The sequence below is a fragment of the Chelmon rostratus genome, chromosome 7, assembly GCF_017976325.1.
Source record: "Chelmon rostratus isolate fCheRos1 chromosome 7, fCheRos1.pri, whole genome shotgun sequence".
Taxonomy (NCBI): Eukaryota; Metazoa; Chordata; class Actinopteri; order Chaetodontiformes; family Chaetodontidae; genus Chelmon; species Chelmon rostratus.
In genome coordinates, this window is record NC_055664.1 from 19,877,793 (window position 1) to 19,890,866 (window position 13,074).

Sequence of the window (13,074 nt, forward strand, 5' to 3'; positions counted from 1 at the left end):
AGAAAGTGCAGGTTGCTTATTTATTTGTGCTGGCTAATGAGAAAGCTAGGCTACTTGCTAGCCTGTGAGCCAACTGTGGCCAAAATGCTCTTTGCTTTGCTTCTCTTTGTCAACAGCAATAAAACATATGAAATCTGGGTCATTTTAAGGCCTCAAATGACAGCAGTAAAAGTCACTGGTACCTGAAGGTGGCTGAACAGGAACAGCAAACACGCCAAACGACTGTTAATCTACTTTTTTGATCAATACAAATTGATTCCCAAGCATTAAAATCGATGCTTCACACGCGGCAATGTTTAGTTTACACTTCCAGCTCTCAGCAGGCCACGCGCGTCGTACGTTACAGCAGTGATGGACGAAGTGTTATCTTGTGATAGACAATCTGAGCGATGATGATTCAGTTTGCCAACACACTGACAGAAGTGAAATGTTGCTCGGGTTGATCTTCTCGTCGCATCTCCCGGCTATAAAACATTTGAAAGACAGATGAATGGGAATAATTCTGCAGGCGTAGCAGATTCCCCCCTCAGCTGCATGAATGGACAGACTACAGCTGTGTGTGACTTGAATGGACAGAGCCTCTCGCAACCTGTTGCATAATTTATGAGGGTGTTTCTATTAGGTTTGGTTAATGTGTTTCTTCACCACTTATTGGTTCTCATCAGCGGCTGCGCACGGGGACACGCAGCAACATGGAGCTGGACGTTTCCAAGGTTACCACATGCAGGATTCAGACCTGGAGTTAATTAAAGCATGACACATTCATGGCTTTCAAGTGTTTGATGTACTTTCTTTAGACTAGACACAAACTTACTTCAACAGTGGGAGTGTTATATCTTTTACTATAATACTGTCCTTCAGTACAAATTGAAAGTACTTGTACTTGGTCTGCTGGTTGGACAAAACAGTTGGAAGATGTGGCTTTGGGCTCTTTTGATGATCATTTCTCACTATTTTCTGACATCAGACATTTAATCTATTAATCACATTATCAGCTTATTAATAATGATGATGAAAATAATCAGGCCTGTAAAACCAGCTTCACCTGGACCGAATCCAACAGTAAAATAATGCTTACACACGAATACATCAGGAAGACTGATCTAATGGAGCGATATGTAATAGAATGACACTCACAGGGGCCATTTTTCTGCGTGAAGTACTTTTACTTTTATACTTTGAGTATATTTTGCTAATAATTCTGATGTACTTTTACGAAGTAACAACAGCGTTTAGTTGTGATGGAGTATTTTTACATGACAGGATCTGAGTTTGTGGCTGCAACTAACAAGACTTTTCATCATCATTGATAATCTGTTAATTAATTATTCGTTTATAGCCTATAAAAAGTCAGAAAACAGTGAAATGCCCAGAGTTTAAGGTGACGTCTTCATGTTGCTTATTACGTCGGACCAAACTCAAAAGTATTCAATTTGCTATCATAAAGGACTGAGAAATCTAGCAAATAATCACATTTAAGCAGCTGGAACCGGTGCAGTTTGGACCTTTTTGCTTAGAAAATAACAAACAATTATTCAATACGAAAATTGTAGCTGATTTTCAATTTTCCGTCATTGCACCTCTAATCTGAATATTTCCTCCACTGCTGTCTTTCACCACCTGCAACATGACTCGCAGCACTCGTGTTCATCGCATTATCTGAAGTTTTGTGTCAGAGGCTGGACGCTGATCTGTTTGTCCTGCATGCAACCACAGGTACATGATGGCAGTCTTACCATCCTTGGCATCACGAGAGATGACAGAGGGGCGTACACATGCCGAGCCTACAGTGACCAGGGAGAGGTGCTCCACACTACCCGTCTGCTGGTTCAAGGTACTGTATCCATAAATTAAAAACACTGTAGACTATAGCTGCAAGACCCCTACATCGAAGAGTTTATTAATGTGTTGTTGAGAAATGCATTTGCACCAGATTTTAAAATGAAAATAAAACCGCTTACCTTGCGGCCAAACATCGCACTTGCATCACTAAAGCAGTAAAGTTTCATTATTTATACTTGAAAGCCTTTACTGTAGTAGCATTTAAGAGCAAAGCCATGCAACTCTCTGGTGTGCTGATGTATGTAACACACCTTCTGAGTCTGTATCAGTCAGTCAATATCTCAGTCTGGGGCCTCTGTGTGTGCATGTGTGTGTGTGTGTGTGTGTGCTCTTGTGCACAGCCATGTGTGTACAACAGGATCTGTCTGCAAGAACGTCACAGCCTGTCTCCGGTCCATTAACTAGGCTCTCTGCTCGACACAGATCAGATAGATGACTGTGATGCCAGCCTCCAGTTCTCTAAGTCTCCTGATACTGCAGGGCTGGGAGGAGTTAACAGTGTGTATTTAACGTGAAACTGAGCATCGTGCTTTTATGGTGGAGTCAGCGTTGGGTCTATTTTAAAGCCTGACTTCTGTTGGTGCAAACAGAGCAGAGCAATTACTCTCCTCTTTGTTCCCAGTATAGTAAATGTACATGCACACTGACTGAAAACATACATTAAAAAATCATTGTGTTGTAACCTAGCGAATAGTCTAACCAGTGGTGCATGTGATGCAACTTCATTAAGTCTGCAGTCCTCCAGTGGACCCACTAATACAATGCACACTGCAGCAGTGGTAGTTCAATTGTGGACTTCTTGCTTTCCGTGTGAGAGGCAACACAGGACAAAACTACCTGTGCATTCACAGTCCAGTCTAAAGCAGACGATACAAGAGCCCTGCAGGTAAAATGGACCTTTTTTTTGTTGAGAGGTTTTCGGTGATGTGACCAATCCTTGTTTCAGTTATCACTTAATATTTCCAAATAGTGTATAGTGTAGTGTAGTGCAAACTATGATGCAATGTTGTAAATCAATCAGAAGAATACCTTTATTGTACCACAGCGTGCAATAAGTACTGATAAAAAAAAAAATCTCAAGATTAAAGTCAAATTATTGCGAGGAAAAAACTTAGAAAATTTCCAAAATTAAGTCAAAATTTTCCAAGAAAGAGAAAAAAAAAGTAATATTATGAAGAAAAAGTTGTGATATTGTGAGAATAAACTTACAGTATTGAGACAGAGTTTGCATCGAGAACCAAATGATGTCCATTATGACTGGATTATATTACCTTGGGTGTCATAGTGTGATATGTACTGTATAAAGAAATGAAGTGGTGAAAACTGCCATTGCATCTGTGCAGAGGCCGAGGAGACATTGTAAAATCAATCTAATCAACAGTCCAAAACCCAAAGATAATCAGTTTAAAATGAGATTAAAAAAAGAGAAAAGCAGAAAATTCTCATATTCTAGAAGCTGATGCCAGCTGTTGGCATTCTGTCTAGAAACATGACTCAGACCATTAATCGATGATCTAAATATCCTTTCATTATCTAAAACCACCTATCCTTCAGTGGGTCACGGGGGCGCTGGAGCCGATCCCAGCCGACACCCTGGACAGGTCGCCAGTCAATCACAGGATTGACACATAGTGACAAACAGCCATTCACACTCACATTCACACCTACGGACAGTTTAGAGTTGCCAGTTAACTTGCATGTCATTGCACCGTCAGAGGAAGCCGAAGCACCCGGAGGAAACCGTGCAGACGCATGAAAACTCCACAGTGAAAGGCCCCAGCTGGCCGGTGGGTTCGAGCCCAGGCGACAGTGCTAACCACTGATGATTATCTGTGGGGAAGGATCGTGTGTTTATGGACACTGGCTAATATGTCAGTTCTTTCTCCATGAAGTTAGAAAGTCTAAAAAATTGAACCCATAAAAGTGGTTCTTTGTCGGGCTACTTGATTAGATTACACTATGTTGTACGATGTTCCTGTTATTTTGTCCACCTATTCTCAGAGTTCTCACCTGTCGTGTGTGAGGTTGAGGTTTGAATCTCAGCCCCTGCAGTAACCTCGTTTACCTCTGCCATATGAATATCCAGAATAATGTGAGCAGGATGTGTGATGGAGGCTACATACCGGACTGCGCATGCACACTGCAGCGCTACCTTTCAGCTCATAAAACCTTTTCTGTGTATGAAACACTTTCAGTCAGGTTTAATAAGAAAACAGCAGAATTAAAATGCTTGCACTGGAGTCGGGTTTGGTTGAATATTGGCACGAAAAGCGCCGTGAACTAAAACGCGGAGTATGATTAGGACTCAGAGCAATAACAAGCAGATATCTGAGGAGTCATGATTCTCACTCCCGTGATCTGTTTTTAATTGTTATGTGAGACACCCGCACAGCGCCGTCAGTAGTCCCACCTGATGCATAAAGCTGTGCACGCTGAGAGGAAAACAACCAGGAGGCTCGTATCTGGGCCCACTCATAAAAGACAGCTTACCTTTCACGGCTTCTGCTGTTTTATTGAGAGTTAAGAGCAAACCTAAACTCGGATGAAAAGGTTATGATGTGAAACATGCAAACGCTCCAAAGCTGCCTACTATTAAGGTTACAACAGCTGCCTGCTCGCTGTATGTTACATCAGACTGTGGTGATATATCGTAAATAGTACATAGTGTGTGCTCTTTCTCACACTGATCCTGGAAAACATGTCGTCACCCCTATAGCAGAAGCAGAGTAGGACTGCATAAGGACTGCAAATGTATATATAACAGTTATAATAAATGATCAAATGACTGATGTAAAAGTGGTCACTCAGCTTCATAGAGCTCTTTAGTGCCTTTCAGCTCATTGTTTTGGTTTTTACAGCTCACAGCTGTACTGTTTTGGTTCACCCTCTCTGCTGTTTTCATAGAAAAGGCTCTAAAACCCTCCTCCAAACCAGCACCAAACAGCAGACAGACACAGCTGGTGAACATAGTGGAGTGTTTAGCAGCTAGGGAGCCATGTATTTCCTAAAAAGAGAGGGAATATTGGACTTTGGAAACATGACTCTGAATGAAAGTTAACGCCACTATGTGTCTGCTGGATGTGTAAAGCTTGCTAACTGATTCATCAAATCAACATAAAGATGACAATATGTCGGGTCGGTGTTCACAGCTTACTCCCCCTTCTCTTTCTCTCAGGGCCTCCATACATCGTCTCTCCACCAGAAAACGTCACCGTAAACATATCCCAGAATGCACTCTTCACCTGCCAAGCGGAGGCGTATCCGGGCAACCTGACCTACACCTGGTACTGGGAAGAGGATAACGTCTACTTCAAGAAGTAAAGTTATGATCAAGTTCACTTCTGTACTGTAGCTGCAGTGAGTCTCCGCAGGGAAACATCATAGTTAAGGACTTGCGTGAGGTTTAGACTTGAAGGCCCCCGCCACCACACAGGCTGCACAAAGCTTCTGTGATGCGAGTGACATTGAGTGTCTCTTTGAGTGCGTGTGTGTGTCTCTCTCTCTATATATATATGTGTGTGTGTGCCGGTGCCCTGTCCTAATGCGGCCCGAGAGGCAGTAAGAGCGAGCCTGGCGGGGGTCTGTCTGGACAGTGCCAGGCGAGTTAGTGCGCTCTGATGACAATATCACATGACTCAGGCCTTGTGTCATCATGTGCCTCTCATGCCGTGATGATCTGAAGCGTAGCCAGGACCTCTGCGGGCTCCCCAGAGCAGGTCTTTAGAGCCTGAGAGGGTTTTACAGCCAGAGAGTGACAGACAGAACAAGTGGGAAGGAAGAGCAAGTGAATGGGAGTTTCACTTGCAGCGAAAACAAGCGTCTGAGGAAATGCGTTGAAGTGTACGGTCTAATTTCAGCTTTCATGGCGTCAGTCTCTTGCTCTTTTTGCAGGAGACAACTGCATGAAATTTTAAAAAGGTTATTTCATAGTTATCACTATGGGAGCAGCAGTTTAAGAAGTAGTAACATATCTGACTTTTTATTTTACATTGAATGATATCACTCATTGTATTCTTACATTATTATATCATGGCATTTGCTGCCATTTCTATTGTATGTTTCATAGCATTGTATTAACACTGTGTAATGTCTGCACTGCAAATATATATTACATATAACATTATATTTGTATTTTAATAGACGATATCTATATAATATTCATTGTTTATACCTATATAGGTATTACATTTATATATATATACATATATTGACACATCATTGCTTCTATAGTTCACTTATATAGATTAAAGTATAGTTTTATATATATATATATATATATATATATATATATATGGTGTGTGGCTTGTAAGGTAAACTGTCTATAATTTATTTTTTCTTTCCTTTTTATTCCTCTCAATGCTGCTCTAATATATTAGATTTTCCCACATTCACCAATATAGTCTTATAATCATATCTTATGCTAACAATAATACATTTTATATAGAGAGGGACTATTAAGATACTCATTGATGCTTTACATGACAAAGGCACCAAAAAAAAAACCATCCCAAATGAGTAAAAACAAACCAAAGGCTTATTTCATCTTGTCACTCATCCTGTACAGATCAGTAATAAGCCATCAATAGGAACCACAGCTCTATTAGTTAGTTCTACATATTATTAATAAATGCTTAATCAGCTCATGGTTAATGGATTTTGTGGTCGGATGCTTCAAACAATCAAACGTTTTCCTTCTTAATGTCCTACAACTGATCTGTAAGCCTTCAGTAAATGATTGACTAAGCATTAATGAAGCCATTAGCTACAACATATAAGCTCTATATATAAGGGGTTTGTGTTAGAAACTGTTTTATTTAAAGACATATTCAGTTTGAGCTCCAATTCTGTTTCATGCTAAAAATGTTGAATTATTTCACTGTGTGGGCAACGAGAGCAGCTCCATCATGACTGTGTTTAATTATAAATGGTGTCAAGGGGAAAAACATGAAGGCTGTACCATTTGGCGATTATGGCAATTAGCAGATTTATTTGAATCTCTTGCTCTGTGCTCTGCGTTCTTTGGGTCCCTCTCACAGAGCTGAACTGCTGTTTGACTCTCTGCTGCTCTCTTATGGCATCTCGATGTAATCCAGCCCAAGTCTTGGGGAAAAAAAACAGACGTCTGCCCCGTCCTGTTGGTGTGTCTGTGGGTGTGTGACAAAACATCTGTGTGTTCTTGCAGCGATCTGAAGCTCCGAGTGCGCATTCTCATCGACGGCACCCTTATCATCTTCCGGGTCAAGCCGGAGGATGCTGGGAAATACACCTGCAGTCCGAGCAACAGCCTCGGCATCTCGCCCTCGGCATCGGCCTACCTGACTGTTCAGTGTGAGTGTTACCGTGGCAACAAAGTGGAGGGGGAGGGGCGGGGAGACGGTACAGCGAGCTGCGCGAGGAGAACAGCAGCAGCAGTATGGAGGCTGCTTGTGTTGGAGGCTGCTGTATTATTTGGCAGCGCTGCTCTACCGCTGTAATGCAACGTAACCTTCTTGAATTTCAAGGTCAGGCGTGACAGAGAGGGAGCCCGCCGAGCCTCTGTGGCCATTTTCACATTCTCAGTGGATCTTAATGACACAATTGTCGTCTATTCCGACCCCAGCCTCATTCCTGTGCACAAAGATGGAGACGGGCTCGTCCTCAGACTCCATCTTTCCTGGTCTCTTTTGAATCTGGCTCCGCCTAAAAATGAAACGGTGACCTTCCTGTTCATCGGCTCTGACCGATGAGAGCGAAACGCCACTCCCGGCCATCTGACGTTTCATCGCCAGCCCTTGTGTGTTGAGCTAATTTGCTCCCAAGTTGCTGCTGGTCATTGATTACTGCGCTACAGTATGAGAGAGAGCTCGGGGATTCACAACCCCGCAGGCACAGATTTCATCACTGGCCTCAAATACAACAGACCATAATTAAACCAGTGTCCTGGATGCTTCATGCAAAACATAGTCCTGGGCCTGCACTTATCAAATATCTCTGAGTCACTCTCGAGGGATCGTGCAGAAAGTTAACCTCGGACTAAAAATACTCAGAGCAGGACTTGAGGGTAATTTATTAAGTCCTACACTTACTCTCAGCAAAGAGAACGATGACTCCTCGCTGCTGTACGACACTCAGAGCCGCAAAAGTAGAAATTCTGTGCAGGAAATGCAAAAATAGCCCCACTTTCGTATGTACCAAGAATATAAATACAAAAATATGATGACAAAATGCGTAAAAACTCATATTAATATTTACAAAAACGCCATTTAGACTCTGAGTAAATATTGGGAGGCCACTCACCTGGCTTAAAGAGTAAATGTAGTCTATATGTAAATTCAAACCGTATGCCATTTGACTCAGCCCCAGCCACACCACATCCTTTCCCAGCCCGTGATAATGCATCTCACAGAAACTGCACAGTCACACAGACATGATGTAGAAAACCCTCCGCCTGCCTGTAGCCTGATCTTCTCCTCCACTACTTCCTCTTTCAGCCACGATACACCACGACTAGGCTGAGAAGACATGAACACATCTGTCACATGTTACCGCCCAGCTAGTATTTTAATTCTAGTATATATGTCATAAACTTTATTTGTATAGCACCTTTCATACAAGAAATGCCGCTCAAAGTGGATTCACATAATAACAGAGATGGAAAAATTAATGTAAATAAGATGTGCGGTATATATGTGTGTCACACTGAGGATTTCTGGCCAGTTAGGAGTGATTTCCTTCTCTGACGCGCCTAAAGAACACATGCCCTGTCTTTAACACACCACATGTGCATATTCTGCTGTGAAATTCTCCTTACACAGTCGGTTATATCAAACATTTGACTGGATTGTGCTGCCAGCATCCCTAACACCGATCTGTCCCTTCCGTCCAGACCCTGCTCGAGTGATCAACATGCCCCCGGTCATCTACGTCCCACGGAAACTGCCAGGCATCATCCGCTGCCCGGTGGACGCCAACCCACCTGTGACATCAGTGAAGTGGGAGAAAGACGGCTATCCTCTCAGAGTGGAGAAGGTCAGTCTGCCTCCTCTTTCTGTGCTACACTACTTTTACTGCTTTTACATGTAAAATTTACATCCTTTGCTAACTTCCCCTATTTATTATATGGTTTATAGAACAACATGATGTAGTTGTAAGCAGATATAAATACATTTTTGTGTTTTCCTATGTTTGCATTTCCCACTCTGTTACATTTCAGGTGGGAAATTTTCTGCTTTCCAGTCAACCACATTTATCTGACAACTGTTTACTTTTCAGAGCAGAATTTTCCATAAATGTATAACCTTGTCTAATATTATGCATTATTAATCCAGATGTTCACAAGTTTTTGGGCTGCCGACCTCTTACAGGAACTCGTCACGTTTCAGACGTCTATGAGCTGTTAGCAGTTCCACCAAAGACATATTTCTGATCTGAACGTCTCAGATGGTTTCATTTAACTCCTCGACACCTGAATTTAATTAGAATTATATTAAAAAATTAATTCTTTGTGTTTTTGCTTTCAAATTGATTCTAAATTAAGAGGAGTTTGTTAATTTTTCTGTAGCACATACAATAGATATAAATTTAGGTATGATGCAAATTAGTGACAATTGCCGTTAATGCTTAAATGCAATAAAAATACTTTTTTTTTCCAAATTCATAAATGTGCATCATAAAAGCCATTCAAAATTCATTTATTTCATCAAAACAGCCACAAAATTGGCTGACAACCATTACATTGTAACAACAACACAACGGATGTAGTTTTCACTTTGACCGGTCCGACGAGAAACCAGTGCTTGCAAAAGGTTCCTAGGTGTGTGTTGAATATGCACAAACCGGCATTAGAGGAATGCATGCGCGATTCAGATTAAAGCTGTATGATGCGAATTCGCGACAATCGGCGTTAAGGGGTTAAATAAGTGTTTAAGGCCCAAACAGGCTAATTGATCTAATATATGACAAAAAAATAAAGGTTAGAGCAAACAGGTTGGGAACCAGTGGATTTCGACCATCAACAGTAAAATCCTGCTTACATCAATGCACCAGTATCTCACAACATATAATAACATATCGCTCACAGGGGCCATTTTTCTGCAGAACAAGCGCTTTTACTTCTGATGCTTTAAATACATTTTGCTGATAACACTTCTTTCACCTAAGCAGGATTTTTTGGAGTATTTTTGCATTAAAGTACTGGAACTTTAACTAAAGTAAATGATCTGCATACTGCTTCCACCGCTGTGCTTTGCTTTCAGTGTGACAGTTCTTGTTTTGTTAAAATCAGTTACAGCACATAATGATAATTGAAACTGTCCTGTGCTTATTCAGAGATATTGATCAGTTGTCCAGAAATATTTGATAATACAGCATCTTACAGCAGTAAATAAATGATTACTGTTACAGTTTTGTTACCTTTTTCAGCATCAATCCCGTCTTGTTTAAAGTATGCAGTAATTCTCCACAGAGATACAGTTTCTCTCTGTTCTGATCTGCATTTGTGGGATTTGTGTTTTCTTGTGCAGTCCAAAAACGTTTAGATGGGAGGTTTCAGGAAAATCAAGCATTTCAGATGCCCCCCTTTGTCTTGTAGTACCCCGGTTGGAGCCTGATGCCAGATGGAAGTATCCGGGTGGCGGAGGCCACAGAAGACTCCCTGGGCACCTACACCTGTGTGCCTTACAACGCCCTGGGTACCATGGGCATGTCCCCCCCTGCCACTTTGGTGCTAAAGGTACATCGCATGTTTGCTTCAGTTTCTGCATGTTTCAGCGTGGACCGATGCACCTGTGACGGTCTGCTGTTTGTGTGTTTGTGCAGGATCCCCCTTACTTTAATGTGAGGCCTGGGGGGGAGTACCGTCAGGAGGCTGGGAGAGAGCTAGTTATCCCCTGTGCTGCTTCTGGAGACCCTGATATACCAACCATCACCTGGAGAAAGGTGCAGCACACCAACAAATAACAAATAAATTATCTTCTGCACTTGCTATGTGCTGAAATATGTGTTCGCACCTCTTAACTGCTGTCATTTCTGTGTGCACTGAAGGTGGGGAAGCCAAGCAAGAGTAAGCACAACATCCTACCCAGTGGCAGCTTACAGTTTCTGTCCCTCAGCAAGGAGGACCATGGAGAATGGGAGTGTGTAGCCACCAACGTGGTCACAAGCATCACTGCCAGCACGCGTATCCTAGTCATCGGTACAAACAGTCTGCACAGTGCTGTCAGCTCACCAGCTCAGTTTTACTTCAACAGACCATTGACTTCACTGTGATCCCGCTTTTCTGTGCGGTTTGAGTGAGTCGCAGGAAGAAGACCGTCATCGCTCAAACACCTTGCCTCCACCCCATTTCCCCTTGGGCGTCATTAAAATTTCATGAGATCTAATCTGTAATAGCTTGATTTAAAGGCTGAATGTGTAACTACAGTGTGGTATATCCACCCGTCGGCCGAACCACTGTCGCTGCAGCCTTTGTAAGCGAGCACGGAAGGCAAGCACGGTTGTGACGTTTAAACAGGGCTGTGAGAGTCCAGATGCATGAAGACTGCAGTAGTTAGTTAAATTATGTGTGTGTAAACATAAAGTAGCCTTTATAACTACAGTGTCTTTGCTTGCTTAAGTTGTGGCGATGTCTTTGTAGCAGTGATAGCAGCCATTTTCAGTCGATAAATGCCTTGAACAAAGTTGTAAAACGGCCTCACTGAACTGTCAGGATAGCCATGTCCACATTCGATTATTATGATGCAAATTGTGTAAAATATCCATATGTGATGATTGATGTATCCTTGCTAAATAAGACCCGTTTTATTACATTTCTGCACAGGAAATAGCACTACTTGTGACTTAAGTGTTAAAGCTCCAACACTGACTTTTAATGTGTTTGAAGGAATAGTTCGACATTTTTGGGAAATCTGCTTATTTGCTTTCTTGCTCAGAGTTAGACGAGCAGGTTCACTCTCACACCTGTGCGCTAAATATGGAAGCAACAGCCGTTAAAAAACAGTGTTTACCTTAGCCATTTCTTCACCCGAAGCATCACAAGGATGATATGGCTTGTCATGAGTCGGACACCCTTAGCTTCTCGCTGTACACTGAGCGCTGCGGGTTCAAAACCGACCTCACTGCTGTCAACTAATCCAGGACCATATGTCCATCCTTCACAACAGCATAACATGATCCACGACTCCAGTTCATGCAGTAAAGGCTTAAGTATCGCAGTGAAAATACAGAATCAAAGTCACGTCTGTGTTGTAATTTAACATGTAAATGTCCATGCATGCATGTGACATACGTAGATCGTGATGAATGAATGTGTATACAGTTGCACTTTGGTGGCGAGCAAAAAGGGTAGAAAACGCATCAGGCCAGATGTGTTCGGCTCAGGACGCATAATTTGTTTAATTCCATCAAGCTGACTGTCTTCTGGCTGTAGCATCGGCGTAAGCGCACAGATATGTCCTCAGAGTGTTGAACTGTTTCTTTAAGTCTGCCGGTCTTTCGAACGTGAGTGAGTCACTGCCCCAGTAGTCCATTGCCCCAGTGTCTGTGGAGTCGTTATACAGCCGCACAGCTGGCAGCGCTCAGCCTGCCTCCGTGTGACCGGCCCTCAGCTGACAGGTGTCACAGGGCAGCGGAGACAGCTGTGCTCCTCAGACCACGCTCAGGTCTCTCTTTTATCCCAGCAAGAGGTAGCTGGCTCCGGGCCACGCGGCACAGCTGTTACGTGGGTGGGATGAGCAGAGCTGCAGACAGCGCTGCCGCTCTTGAACTTGACCTTACACTGGTCGCCACCTCAGATGACATAACACTGTCCACCAAGAGCAGGCGCATGATGCAGCAAACGGCATTTCGGGGGTGAAAACACCAACAAAATGCTCTTCGTTGTACTTGTGTTGCATTATATGACTTAAATCTGACTTAAGATTACCAGTTATGTGAATAGAATGTTAATATTCTATGCATGTTAAGAGCGCATCTCTAGTTTCATTACTGCAAGTGATATTAAACGATAATTGTAAGTAGTTTTATATCTGATGAGTAAATTAGTACTTGTGCTTTTTAAATGTATTCCCTCTGTCTGTCTCTGCCTCTCTGAACCACTCAGGCACCAGCCCACACGCTCCTGGCAATATCCATGTATTGCCCTCAACAACCTCTGCTAATGTGTCCTGGGAACCAGGTTATGATGGCGGCTTCGAACAGACGTTCTCTGTGTGGTACGGTCCAGTGTAAGTGCTCTTACTTAACTTCCAATCAATG

General features: G+C 42.6%; 1 protein-coding gene across 1 annotated transcript in view; it reads left to right on the forward strand.

The window, feature by feature from the left end:
- igsf9ba (immunoglobulin superfamily, member 9Ba) overlaps positions 1 to 13,074 on the forward strand; it is a 63,236-nt gene that overhangs the window by 34,554 nt on the left and 15,608 nt on the right. Inside the window, exons 5-12 of the mRNA XM_041941257.1 lie at positions 1,717 to 1,834; positions 5,018 to 5,159; positions 7,025 to 7,170; positions 8,708 to 8,850; positions 10,412 to 10,552; positions 10,639 to 10,758; positions 10,864 to 11,014; positions 12,920 to 13,043. Of these exons, the coding sequence (XP_041797191.1) occupies positions 1,717 to 1,834; positions 5,018 to 5,159; positions 7,025 to 7,170; positions 8,708 to 8,850; positions 10,412 to 10,552; positions 10,639 to 10,758; positions 10,864 to 11,014; positions 12,920 to 13,043 (1,085 nt within the window). The remainder of the gene's footprint in view (positions 1 to 1,716; positions 1,835 to 5,017; positions 5,160 to 7,024; positions 7,171 to 8,707; positions 8,851 to 10,411; positions 10,553 to 10,638; positions 10,759 to 10,863; positions 11,015 to 12,919; positions 13,044 to 13,074) is intronic.